The sequence below is a fragment of the Bufo bufo genome, chromosome 4 (assembly GCF_905171765.1).
Source record: "Bufo bufo chromosome 4, aBufBuf1.1, whole genome shotgun sequence".
Taxonomy (NCBI): Eukaryota; Metazoa; Chordata; class Amphibia; order Anura; family Bufonidae; genus Bufo; species Bufo bufo.
In genome coordinates, this window is record NC_053392.1 from 586,895,285 (window position 1) to 586,908,785 (window position 13,501).

Genomic DNA, 13,501 nt, shown 5'->3' on the forward strand with positions numbered 1-13,501 from the left:
CCTGCCCGATGGTCACCTTTAGCAATCCCAATCAGTTCCTCTGAGATTTTCCATGAAAAGACCTGAAACCATTCTTAGTTTGGGATCTCCCTGTACAGGCTTTCAGGTCCTATATACGTGCTTTATGGTTGTCTCATGTTTCCCTTTCAATCCAAAAAATGCATTGAAGTTGACATCATATATAATTTCCCATAAGTGAATTGAGATTCTTCATTCTACCTTTTAGGTCCTAAAAGTGTTTCATGGTTGACTTCATGCTTCCTTTTAGGTCATATAAGCTCTTCATGGTTGACTTCATCCTACTTCTTAGATCCTATCCCAAGTGTTTTATGGTTGACCTCCCCTTTCCATCTAATTCCTTTAGGATAGGCCTCAAGATTTACTTCCTTTAGTGATTCATTCTTGGTGTTGAGGTATATTTTCGATATGCCTTGTGCTTTAAAAGGCATTTATCCCTGATTCCATGCCTACATTTAGTTCCTCCAAGTGTCTTTAAGTTCATATACAGTTCTCTATATGCATCATTCTTAAGAGGAATATAGCCTCTTCTTGTGAGGACCACCAAGTTGGCATAGGAAGTCTTATTAACCAGGCAATGCTCCCTGGGAAAAGGATAATGAAAATAATTCTTATCCGGTCTAGTGCTACCTATTGCATGGCTACACTATAAAACACTGTCTGGCCCTTTAAACAAATCTTGGAACATGAGCCAAAACCAGAGTATTTTCCATAGGACAGCCATCTTCAGATAGTTGTTTCAGGGTTTTTGCCCCTCATCAGCTTCAGATGTCCTAGCTAGCCATTGAGGTGTTGTACCCTTATTACTAATACCAATCACCTCCATTGTCTAGCTAGTTACTCGCAGGATTAATGCTGGCTTTGTCTCCAACTTACTCCTCCATTTCCTGCCTGCTACTGACTGCTTTTTATAATATGTTATGTGCTCTCACTACATACATGAAGGGGTATTTCAGGATTATGGCTCTTTTTAATTAGCCCCCCTTAGCATGTGGTACCTAATAAAAGAAAACTGGCACATCACTGCTGGGTCACCTATTGACTTATTGCTGCAGAGGGCAATCATTGGCTGAAGTGGTTCTCATTACCCCATCCATACCCTGGGCAGAAGTAAATAAACCAGGGACTAAAAGATCACAGGAGCAGGGCACTGGGGGCAGGTGAGTATGATTCTAGCTAATGCCAAACTATTTGCAGCCTAAGGGCTCATGCTCACAAGGGGCCTAAGGGCTCACAAACGTATTTTCTTTCTGTGTCCGTTCCTTTTTTTTTGCGGACCGTATGCGGAACCATTCATTTCAATGGGTCTGCAAAAAAGGTACTCCGTGTGCATTCTATTCCATATGTCGGTATCTCCGTTCCACAAAAAAATTTAACTTGTCCTATTATTGTCCGTATTACGGACGAGGATAGTACTGTTCTATTAGGGGCCAGCTGTTCCGTTCTGCGAAATACGGAATGCACAAGGACGTCATCCGTATTTTTTGCAGATCTGTTTTTGCGGATGGCAAAATACATACGGTCGTGTGCATGAGCCCTAAGGGTGTTTGCACACGGTGCATATTATGCATGTTTTTTCTGCATAGATTTTGTGCAGAAAAACTGCAGTGTAAGGGCTCGTGCAAACGGCCGTAGCCATTTTTGTGGACCGCAAATCCTGGATCTGCAAAAACACTGATATTGGCCCCATTAAAGGGAATGGGTCTGTATCTGATCTGCAAAAAAATTGTTTCTTTTGTTTTATATTCATATAGGTCTGCAACTTTCTGTTTTTATAGTCGGACCGCAGTTCTAATTACATTTTTTGAATTGCATAGAGGGTTTTCTATGTTTACATCGTGAAGAGTGTCATTAGGGGCAGAGTTCCCCCTTCTTCTCTGGGGTGCTACTGTCACTTCCATATTCTGGATCACCCCGGGGTAAGTTCTGCTGCTAAATGACTTTGGTCACATGTTAATTGCACCTGTGCTTTGCTAGTAGTGCACGCACGTTTTTGAGACATGGTCTATTCCTAAAATTTTGTGCACTTTATAATGTGTCTCTCACAACTACATAAGATGTGGTGTTCTATTATGTCTTTTCTTCAATTTCTTCTTCACTTGGTGTTTTTTCGGTCTTTTTCTACTCCATTCTTGGAACCGATCACTCACTTTACTTTTCTTCTTACATGGTATGTATTTTGTCCCTAATTGACTGGCCTTTGCATGTGCCATCACTTAGACCGTGTTCTATTTTCTGTTCATTTTCACTGATTTGTGTTGGGTGGCACTTCTTTTTGTCTTTTTTTCTATTTTGGTTGCTCGTTCCACTCTTTACTTTTTTTCACTTTACCTATGGGGTATTTTATTCACCCCTTTCTTCACATAGTATGCATTGTTGCTCACTTGTATTGGTGCTTATGTAGGGTTGATATTTCATTCATCACATGCACCATCACCTAACTTGTGATGTAATTTTTACTCACTTCTTACGGTTTTGTGGCCCAGCTGATGTGGGTTTTTCACCGCCGTTTCCACTTTTTTCATCCAATTGGGTCTCATGTCCAATTGGCGCATCTCACACAGCATAAGATGTATATGCTATTATGAGTATACTCATCCTATTTGTTTGCTTTTATATTATGTCTCAATCATGCACTTTAGATTTTTAATCATGGACCTTTAATTATATTTTTCTCCTTCTCCTATTTTTTTAATCATGTGACTTATCTTTTGCTCTTTTAATTCCCTCCAATTTATTTATTTATTTATTTGTTCTATCACGGCACGTTTATGGGTAATTACTATTATTTCTGTATTACCCTTTCATATCACTTACTATCATTGATTACCTTGTTTATACAATTTTTACAATTATGCCATCCTTAATGTGTACATTATTCATTATGATATTTTCTATGAGTTTTATCAATTATAGAGATATTATTATTATTATTATTTTTCATAATTATGTATTTCCAATGTGTCTTATCAAATTATTTATAAGGTGTGATTATGAGCTCATGAGATTTGGCCGTTATGATGCATATAGATGTCCAGCCGGCCCGCTGAAAGCCTTATCACGCTCCCCCTCACAGTTGGTTCAGTTGCCCTCACCTAACGGGGCTGCCGCGGCGTGCCTGATCTACTGCGCATGCGCCGCTGTGTGACGTCACGTCCTGCGCTCCTGCTGGCGCTTTAGCAGAGATTCATGCGCCATATAACGAGCGGCGCCCATTATTAGTCTATATACAGGTGAGAGGGGGTTGTGCACAGATGGGTTGGGGCTAGATTATCAACCTTTCACCTATCCCATGCGTGGATCTCTCATGCCTAAAGGTTTGGGCCAATCCATGAACATCATTGCCATCTGTTTTGTTGAATGTGTCTCCCATATATACCCAGTGTCGACACCATTGTAGCCACTTCCCTTGAGAAAGCAGCACGCGAAACGCGCGCCCCGGGGAGTGGACTGGTGGTGCCTGGTTTGAGGTCTGGATTGTGGTCAGTATAATTGTAAGACTATCTTCATAGATTTTTCTCTGTGCAGACATTTTAGTCTGCGGATGACTTGTACTTTATCTAGTTTTCAGTCTTGTTCTATATTGCACTATTATATGCGTGATGTGTGCCGCACTGTGTCGCCAGTGGTACACACTGTGTCTGTGCATATACCATCTTTTCTTTCTTTATATAGATTAAATTAGTGATTTTATCACTGTTGATGAACTAAGTCTTCTTTGCTGATCGCATCTTGCACTTTATTCCCTGACCCACTAATCATGCACCACCAGCCCTAGAGCTTTTTTAATTGTGTTTTTAACCTTGTGTTGTGTCAATCGTGAGTATTTATATGATTCTAATAAAATTGTGTATGGTTCATTACATTGTGTACTGGTACATTATTTTGTATCGTTCAGTGGGTATCCATGATTTTTTTTATTTTGTTAACTATGTTAGTATATATGGATCTGTTATATCTACATGGGAATTAGTTTTGGTGTTTCTGCAAAAAATGTGGATCAGGTGCAGAAAAAAACCACGGTCGTGTGCATGAGCCCTGATTCAGAACCATGCAGATTTTGCTTTTTGCTTAGGTGCAGAAATTGACCCGCCATATGGATTTAGAAATCTGAAGCATGTCAATTGTTGCTGTGTTTATTAAATCTAAAAAAAATCTAAAACTACCCAAAAACGAGATAACTAGTGAGGATTTATTTTCTGCACACAAATCTGTACCATGTGCAGCCAGGTACCCTAAGAATCACGTATTAGTCTACTGAGGTAATTGACGTGCATTTGTTGGATATGCCATCCATATCTAAAAGATGGGAATCCCATCTCTGCAACCCCTACTAACTGATAGACAGGGGACAACCTCAATGTTTTTTCTATAGACGTGTAACTTGCCATTATCACAAAAATTCTGACCATAGAATTCTTGAAATCATTACATGACCTTTCCCCCTGCCCAATACTCATAGTAAAATTGTGGGATGCTGCCCCAGTCTCACACCTGTAATGTTTCCCTTTGGATGTGGCAATTAGCTCTTCTCCAGAATGAAGAAAACTATCTTTCTAGTGCCATCAACAGCCAGCTACCTTGTAAGCCTGACTTCCTAAAGGGGTTATCTCATGATGAAAAGTAAGAGTTAAATGTCACACTGCAGGAGATCCAGAAATGGAGTCCCCGAGTCCTCCCACTGAATGGAGTGGTAGTGCTCATGTCTGTCCACCACTCATTCACTTCTATGGGACTACTATCTACATGAGTCCCTAGAAGCAAATGGAGTGGTGGACTGACATGCACACTACCGCTCCATTCTTAGGTTCATGGGGGTTTCCAGTGGTTGGGTCGCCCATGGTCCTATATTTATCAGCTACTCACAGGATGACCCTTCCCACACTGTACGTCGTCGTCAAAGTTGTTCAAGAGCTGCATGGAGTGCGCTGACAAGCTGAGCCCGCTCCATATGTGGAGGGTGCTGGCTGAGTAATACAGCTGAGGCCTAACCATGGTGACCAGGATTGGAGACAATTCTGATCCCAGTCATTTAACCTCTTAGATGCCATGATCAATAGCAACCGCAGCAATGAATGGTTTGACAGAGGGAGGGGTTCCCTCTGTCTTCCAACCAGAACCTCCACAGCAAAACTCCTTTTTTTTGATTGGTTACAATGGTAATCTGAGGCCTTGCTGAGGCTCCCAGACCTGCTATAGGAAACTGCCCGTTGATCCCTGCCAGGAGAAAGGGAGAACAGGCAGCCAGTAAAAAATTCATAGTGCAAATCAGACAGCTCACGATCCTCCAATTATGCTGCTTGGGAAGGGGCAACCCCCATCAAATAATTGGAAGAATAATCCCAGCAGACGTGTTGATTTTTCAATCCATGATATTATTTTTATTCCATATAGTAAAGTAAGTTTACAGGACTCGTATCGGCCAGTCCAGCCTTCCACAACGGCATGCAGTTGAGGAAGGCTGGACGGGCCGAAACGCGTCCTGTAAACTTACTTTACTATTTGGAATAAAAAGAATATCATGGATTGAAAAATCAACACGTCTGCTGGGATTATTCTTCGAAGTAAAAATTCATAGACTGCAAAAGTATAGCATAGTGAACAAACAATTGAAGATTCAAGTTCCTTAAGAGGACTAAAAATGAAAGCAAATAACATAAAAAATTATAAAAAATACAAAAATTAAAAAATTTACAAAAACTGTTTCACCGAAGGGGAAACATTAAAGGAGTATTCTGGTTATCCACTGGATAGGGGAAAACTATTAGATTGGTGGGGGACCTATCTCTGGGCCGCCCAACAATCACAATAATAGAGAACCGTATGCATTGGAGCCCCCCAAAATGGAGTGGCAGGTTGGGCATGCAAACTGCTGCTCAATTCATCTCTATGGGAGTTCTGGAAATTGGCGAGCATGGTACATGGCTGTCTCTGGAACTCCCTTAGAAATGAATGGAACTGCAGGAGTGGCAGTGCAAATGCTTAACCTCCTTCCATTTCGGGGCTCCGAAGGCTCTGGGGTCCCTGCTCTCATGATCAGTGGGGTTCCCAGCAGTAGGACCCCTCACTGATCTAATAGTTTTCCTCTCTCCATGCCCTATGACATGCATTGGTCACAATGACCCACAAAGCCTAATGTATAAAAGAATCCAAAAAGCAATGTAAAGCAATAAATTAAAAAAAAAGATCTTTATTGAATAAATACCAGCAAATTCCATACTAATGTATAACAGTCTATACAGTAATTGATGTGGAATGTTTGTATTGACATTTTTGAAATTTTTTATTTTTTTTGTCTTTAAACTATGAAAAAATACATTTCACATGTTCTATTTCACAAAATTTCTCTTTCTATAGAGAGCGGCTATAAAACTGGGTTCCACACAGACAACATACTCTATGAAAAATGCCAGCACTTGTTTTTTTTTACCGTTTTGTAATCTCACCTGCTAAGACCCTTATCTTCACAGAACCACTGAGTTCCTGAGTAAATATTCTGCCACAGATTTAAATCTTCAGGGGGATTTGATGTAAGTGGTTGCAGGATTGTACGTCTCAGGAGTTCATATCTAACACAAAAGACAAGCAGAGCGTCTGGATTATCTCGACTAATATTATTAAACAAAAAACAGGCGGTTTTCAAACATTATTTTGTTTTTACAGCTGTACAATGGCGCAGATAAACAGGTTGGGGTTTCCAAACTTATTTAGCTACAAATAAAAATAAATAAATGAATGAAAATGTTATTTTTTTTTAAGAAATCCATTAACACAGAAAATCTACTGGAGGTGTTTATCACGGAAATTACATCTACCGGTGATATCGCACCTCAGCTTATATCTCATACGCTTCCACTGTATCCGAGGCAGTGTTTTCATCTATGATGGCAATTTGCTCGCTAGTCCGGGTTAGGGTTAAATGATACTTTATATCTTATTGCATTCTGCATTTTTATGCGTCCATTGTATAGGCTGACTGTAAGATGGCGGAGATATTTTTATCCTACATATGCAATCATTCATTATTTGAGTTCCTGCACGATCTCTGTTAGAAAGTTCTTATTAATGACAATTTGCATTAATCTGAATGTAGTGTGGCTTTGGAGCGATGTGCTGCAGAGGCATGGTCTAATGTTCTGCACACCAAGGAGAACTTTTATTTTAAGTATATTTAGGTATAGAAAAGCTGTAAAATAGATAGATAGATAATAGGTAGGTAGACAAATAGGTGGGTAGATAAATAGATAGATAATAGGTGGGTAGATAGATATGAGATAGATAGATAGATAGATAGATAATAGGTGGGTAGATAGATATGAGATAGATAGATAGATGATAGATAGATAGATAGATAGATAGATAATAGATAGATAGATAGATAATACATAGATAGATAGATAGATAGATAGATATGAGATAGATAGATATGAGATAGATAGATAGATAGATAGATAGATAGATAGATAGATAGATAGATATGAGATAGATAGATATATAGATAGATGGATAGATATTAGATAGATAGATAGATAGATAGATAATAGATAATAGATAGATAGATAGATAGATAGATAGATAGATAGATAGATAGATAGTAGATAGATAGATATGAGATAGATAGATAGATAGATAGATAGATAGATAGATAGATAGATATGAGATAGATATAGATATGAGATAGATAGATAGTAGATAGATATTGGGTCAGTTCTTCATGGTTATCAAGATCTCTGCTCGCTGTCATTATTTTCATCTTGATAACTCACTTGGTTAAAGGGTTTTCCAAGACTTTTCTACTGATCAGTGGGGGTCTGACACCCGGGACCCCTATCGATCAGCTGTTTAAGGCGGTACCGGCACTCGCAGTAGTGCTGCAGCCTTCTCTCAGCTTTTCCTAGGCCACTGACGGCATGTTCGTGGGTCACCTGGCCCAGGCGCAGCTCCGTCCCATTAAAGGGAATGGGACTGAGCTGCAATGCCAAGCACAGCCACTATGCAATGTACGGCGCTGTGGTTGCTGAGCAGAGAGAAGGCAGCGGCACTACTGCTATTGCCAGTCCCGATCAAACAGCTGATCGGCGGGGGTCCCGATATCTTGGAAAATCTTTTTAAGATAGCTACTGTCTATTAGAAAAACCCTGTGTAAATGCGCCAAACTATCCGCCCTGCTGCATTGACAAACACAGCTCAGCTAAATCTGCTGTATATCACTTAGCTGACCTGTGGCAGTGTGGTGACGGTGTGTGCCCTGTGAGCTGAATCCAGTCACACATAACAAATAATAAGTAGATAATGAGTAGGAGAACCCTTCTATTACTTCAGTCAAAACCTATGTTTATCGTGAAGCTTTACATTAGAAAGTGAAGTTTCATTTTATGGTCCAAATGTTCTGCGTGATCACATAATGCATCTGTACAAGGTTTAGAGCTCTGCAAATCCTCTGCTTCTATTTCAACTGCATAGAGCTAATTGATACAAATTCTGGCTGGCTGTAGCTGCCACTAGGTGGAGATAAAGAGCTTACTGAAAGTCAAAGACCTCTGTTTATGCCAGGAATGCCCAACCTGCAGCCCTCCAGCTGTTGTAAAACTACAACTCCCACAATGCCCTGCTGTAGACTGATAGCTGTAGGCTGCCCACGCATGCAGGGAGTTTTGAAACAGCTGGAGGGCCTCAGGTTGGGCATCCCTGGTTTATGCAGTAAGTTCCCCTTAGTGGTGATTGCCGGCAGTTAAACAGAGCTATAAGACTATTACATTGAATAGCACTGAATTGAGCATTTATTTAAATGGAATATTCCCATCTCATTTTTGGGATATTTACAGGATATTTCACACAGCAGTATTGATGCATATTTTGGTACATATTCTGCCCCTAAATCCAAGGGGGATCCAGAGCAAGTCCACGCCCCAATGTCTGCAAATGGGAATCCAGCGGAATGTCCACCGCACACATTCTTTTGCAGATTTTACTGCTGATTTTGCAGTAGATTTTCCTTTATGCATTCACAATTCAAACTATATTTTTACACCACCTAGATGTTGGTGGTCACCTTATCAGGTGGGATGGGGGTCATAGGACACTTATACAGGGAGTGCAGAATTATTAGGCAAATGAGTATTTTGACCACATCATCCTCTTTATGCATGTTGTCTTACTCCAAGCTGTATAGGCTCGAAAGCCTACTACCAATTAAGCATATTAGGTGATGTGCATCTCTGTAATGAGAAGGGGTGTGGTCTAATGACATCAACACCCTATATCAGGTGTGCATAATTATTAGGCAACTTCCTTTCCTTTGGCAAAATGGGTCAAAAGAAGGACTTGACAGGCTCAGAAAAGTCAAAAATAGTGAGATATCTTGCAGAGGGATGCAGCACTCTTAAAATTGCAAAGCTTCTGAAGCGTGATCATCGAACAATCAAGCGTTTCATTCAAAATAGTCAACAGGGTCGCAAGAAGCGTGTGGAAAAACCAAGGCGCAAAATAACTGCCCATGAACTGAGAAAAGTCAAGCGTGCAGCTGCCAAGATGCCACTTGCCACCAGTTTGACCATATTTTAGAGCTGCAACATCACTGGAGTGCCCAAAAGCACAAGGTGTGCAATACTCAGAGACATGGCCAAGGTAAGAAAGGCTGAAAGACGACCACCACTGAACAAGACACACAAGCTGAAACATCAAGACTGGGCCAAGAAATATCTCAAGACTGATTTTTCTAAGGTTTTATGGACTGATGAAATGAGAGTGAGTCTTGATGGGCCAGATGGATGGGCCCGTGGCTGGATTGGTAAAGGGCAGAGAGCTCCAGTCCGACTCAGACGCCAGCAAGGTGGAGGTGGAGTACTGGTTTGGTCTGGTATCATCAAAGATGAGCTTGTGGGGCCTTTTCGGGTTGAGGATGGAGTCAAGCTCAACTCCCAGTCCTACTGCCAGTTTCTGGAAGACACCTTCTTCAAGCAGTGGTACAGGAAGAAGTCTGCATCCTTCAAGAAAAACATGATTTTCATGCAGGACAATGCTCCATCACACGCGTCCAAGTACTCCACAGCGTGGCTGGCAAGAAAGGGTATAAAAGAAGAAAATCTAATGACATGGCCTCCTTGTTCACCTGATCTGAACCCCATTGAGAACCTGTGGTCCATCATCAAATGTGAGATTTACAAGGAGGGAAAACAGTACACCTCTCTGAACAGTGTCTGGGAGGCTGTGGTTGCTGCTGCACGCAATGTTGATGGTGAACAGATCAAAACACTGACAGAATCACTGGATGGCAGGCTTTTGAGTGTCCTTGCAAAGAAAAGTGGCTATATTGGTCACTGATTTGTTTTTGAATGTCAGAAATGTATATTTGTGAATGTTGAGATGTTATATTGGTTTCACTGGTAAAAATAAATAATTGAAATGGGTATATATTTGTTTTTTGTTAAGTTGCCTAATAATTATGCACAGTAATAGTCACCTGCACACACAGATATCCCCCTAAAATAGCTAAAACTAAAAACAAACTAAAAACTACTTCCAAAAATATTCAGCTTTGATATTAATGAGTTTTTTGGGTTCATTGAGAACATGGTTGTTGTTCAATAATAAAATGAATCCTCAAAAATACAACTTGCCTAATAATTCTGCACTCCCTGTAGTTGACATAATTGGTGACACACGCACCTATCCTGTGGATTTGCCATATGTATCTGCTACGGAAATACCCCTGTAAATCTGGTTAATAAAGCACATTATCGTAATAAAGCTGATTTCACCAATTAAATAGGTTTTCATGGACTTTCCTTTCCTTAGGATACGTTATCAATATCAGAATAGTGAGGGTCCGACTCCCGAAACCTCTGATGGTCAGCCGGCTATAAGAGCCGCAACAGAACAGACAGCGCCGGACATTGACTAGTGGCCATGAATGGTACTGCAGCTCTCTCCCATTCGAGCAAATAGGAAGAAAACGATGTGCCATTCATGACAACTAGCCAATGCACTGTACAGTCAGACCCCTACCGGTCTAACATTAAAGTCCCAGAAAACCCCTTTAATATTTGACACATTACCTTATATCTGGTCCATTGGGCCGGGAAGGAAGTTGCCATGAAATAGCAATAAACGTATCGCTAACCGGTACCACCGACAATGGCCGAATGCCTTCAGGAGGTGCTGACTGTGTGGTCACGTAAGTAGGCAAGCTCTCAGTGCACCCTCCATGATGTGTCCCCCCACCGGAACAAGCCACTATGGTAACCGAATAGTCCGTGTATGGGATTAGACTTGTCATTATATTGCTCAGAACAGAGGGGTTAGTAAGAAGGATCCGAGGTTCTGGCATGCGGATCTCATAGCTTAATATATCTCCGTTTGGTCTGAGTGGAGGAGTCCAAGTGACCTGAAATAAGAATTATGGAGTCAAGGCAAGTGAAACAATGAGAGAAAACACAAGACATCGTCGATTTTTGCTGAGTTACCACTTGGGGTTATTCCATGATTGATGAATGAAAATCAGGCATCATATAGTATATGCGAATACCTTCCTAACAGAGCTAGAAGCAGACTTGTACCTCAGAGATCTCCTTATTTAATTATCCAATTGTTCTGCTAGATTTATTTCAGGCTAACAGCTCAGGGTGTGTGTCCTTTTTTAGGGAGTGTGTCCTTTCTGCTACCGCGCTCTCCCTGTAACTGTCACAGAACATATGACTGGTGACAGTTGAAGATTTAAACTGATTGGATGTGACCACCTCAATGAGGTGGACATGAAAGAAGAAGAAGAACAAACAGCAGGTGGTGCTGTATGGATACATTTTATTGAATAACTCAGTCTCTATACTAAATGTTTAATTTCTTACAAGTACAAAAGTATTCAGATCCAGGTGCTGGTTTGACAAAGTTAGATTATTTTTTTGGTGGCACAACAAACCCCTTTAGCAATTACATAAAAATTGTACCAACTTAAAGGACTGTTATGGTTTCAGTACATATGAGTTATTCGTAGTATAACAGGAAGTTACACAATTTAGCAAGATCCTGTTCTTTCTGTATCTATCTATCTATCTATCTATCTATCTATATATTTAAATCTGAAATGATAGATATAAGATATAAAACTAGACAGACATGAAACAGATACTGTAGACACTGTCAATACAGATATGAGATAGATAGATAGGTACTTGCAAATAGTTTGTTGTTTACTGCTTGTCATGTTATTTTAATGTCATCTTATGCTCTGCCTGGTATGGTCATGGATGGAAGTGACAGAGTTAACCAACTCTGACACAGCCCGGAAGCTTGTGGATCTTGGATCTGCCCTTTGATAAGTCTAGAGAGTTCTAGCAAGTGGATGAACAATAAAGAAGCAACTTCATGTACTCCATTCCTTCCAGGACTGAACTAAAGCTACAGAGACTCACCGATCTACAGAAATTCTCTCTAATAAAGAGAAAAAGAGACAAGAAGGTTCAGAAATCTGCACAGCTGAGCAATGGATCCAGTAAGGTATCCTGCTACCTAAGCTATTTAGACTTTACTGCAGTGAAGGGAATACATGCCTGGCCATGACTTGGAAAGTCTTATCTTAAAAAAGCTGTACTTAGTTGTGAATTACAGGCACAATTGCAAAAGTGAGATTGCCAGCCATAGATTTTGCAGATAGACAGAGAGGAGAGAGTACAATAATATCCATCTTTGAGCAAATTCATAGAAAACCATCTGTGGAGATTTGTATTGTATGTTGTGGGAACTGTGTTTTTGCTATAATTGGAAGTACAGTAGTTCAACTCCCATTCTGCACATGAGTAAAGAGAGACATTTTATTCTGCTACATCTGGCCTGGTTACTGATTCCTGCACCATCCTCAGCCATTACACACCCTACATGCCCTGCCCTCATTTTACTGCATGGCCTTAGGGAGCAACAATGTGAGAAAAGCCACTGTGATTGGCTGTGACAGCAAGATAAATGGTTGTGCGTGGAGACGCTGAAAAAAGACCAGGTGTAAGGCGCCAAAGACCCTTGGGTGAGATAAAGAATGAAGATAGATCCCTTTAGTAAAAATTACGGACCCTATGTTGTTGACACACTTTTTAAGAGTGTGTGCCCACAGAGTAGGTGATGCCACGTGTTTAAAATAAAATAAATGGTATCGTATAAATCACATATGACCACATGGAAACAAATATGAATAGCAGAATAAAAAAAAATGATTAAGAATTTAAAAATTATAAAAATATATAGGGAAATATATATGAAATATATATATTAATGGTGACTTACTTCACCCAGGAGGGTAATGTGGGATAAAACTCAAAACACCCACACCACACCTCCTGCGCCTGGGTCGCCCGTAGAGATGTTAGATTCGGATTGAAACACACTCAGGAGTCTTATCCTTTGTCTTTCCTTTTATTGCAAAGCCAGGGTAGAGGGAGAGTACAGCTCAACGCGTTTCGGGGCCTCTGTAAGGGTCCCCTTCATCAGGAGCAGA

The 13,501-nt window shown here is 40.5% G+C and overlaps 1 protein-coding gene across 1 annotated transcript in view; it reads right to left on the reverse strand.

Moving 5' to 3' along the window:
* Positions 1-13,501, reverse strand: part of USH2A (usherin) — a 1,179,609-nt gene that overhangs the window by 351,584 nt on the left and 814,524 nt on the right. The window contains exons 43-44 of the mRNA XM_040430191.1: positions 11,076-11,404; positions 6,465-6,587 (exon numbers count right to left, since the gene is read on the reverse strand). Coding sequence (XP_040286125.1) covers positions 6,465-6,587; positions 11,076-11,404 — 452 coding nt within the window. The remainder of the gene's footprint in view (positions 1-6,464; positions 6,588-11,075; positions 11,405-13,501) is intronic.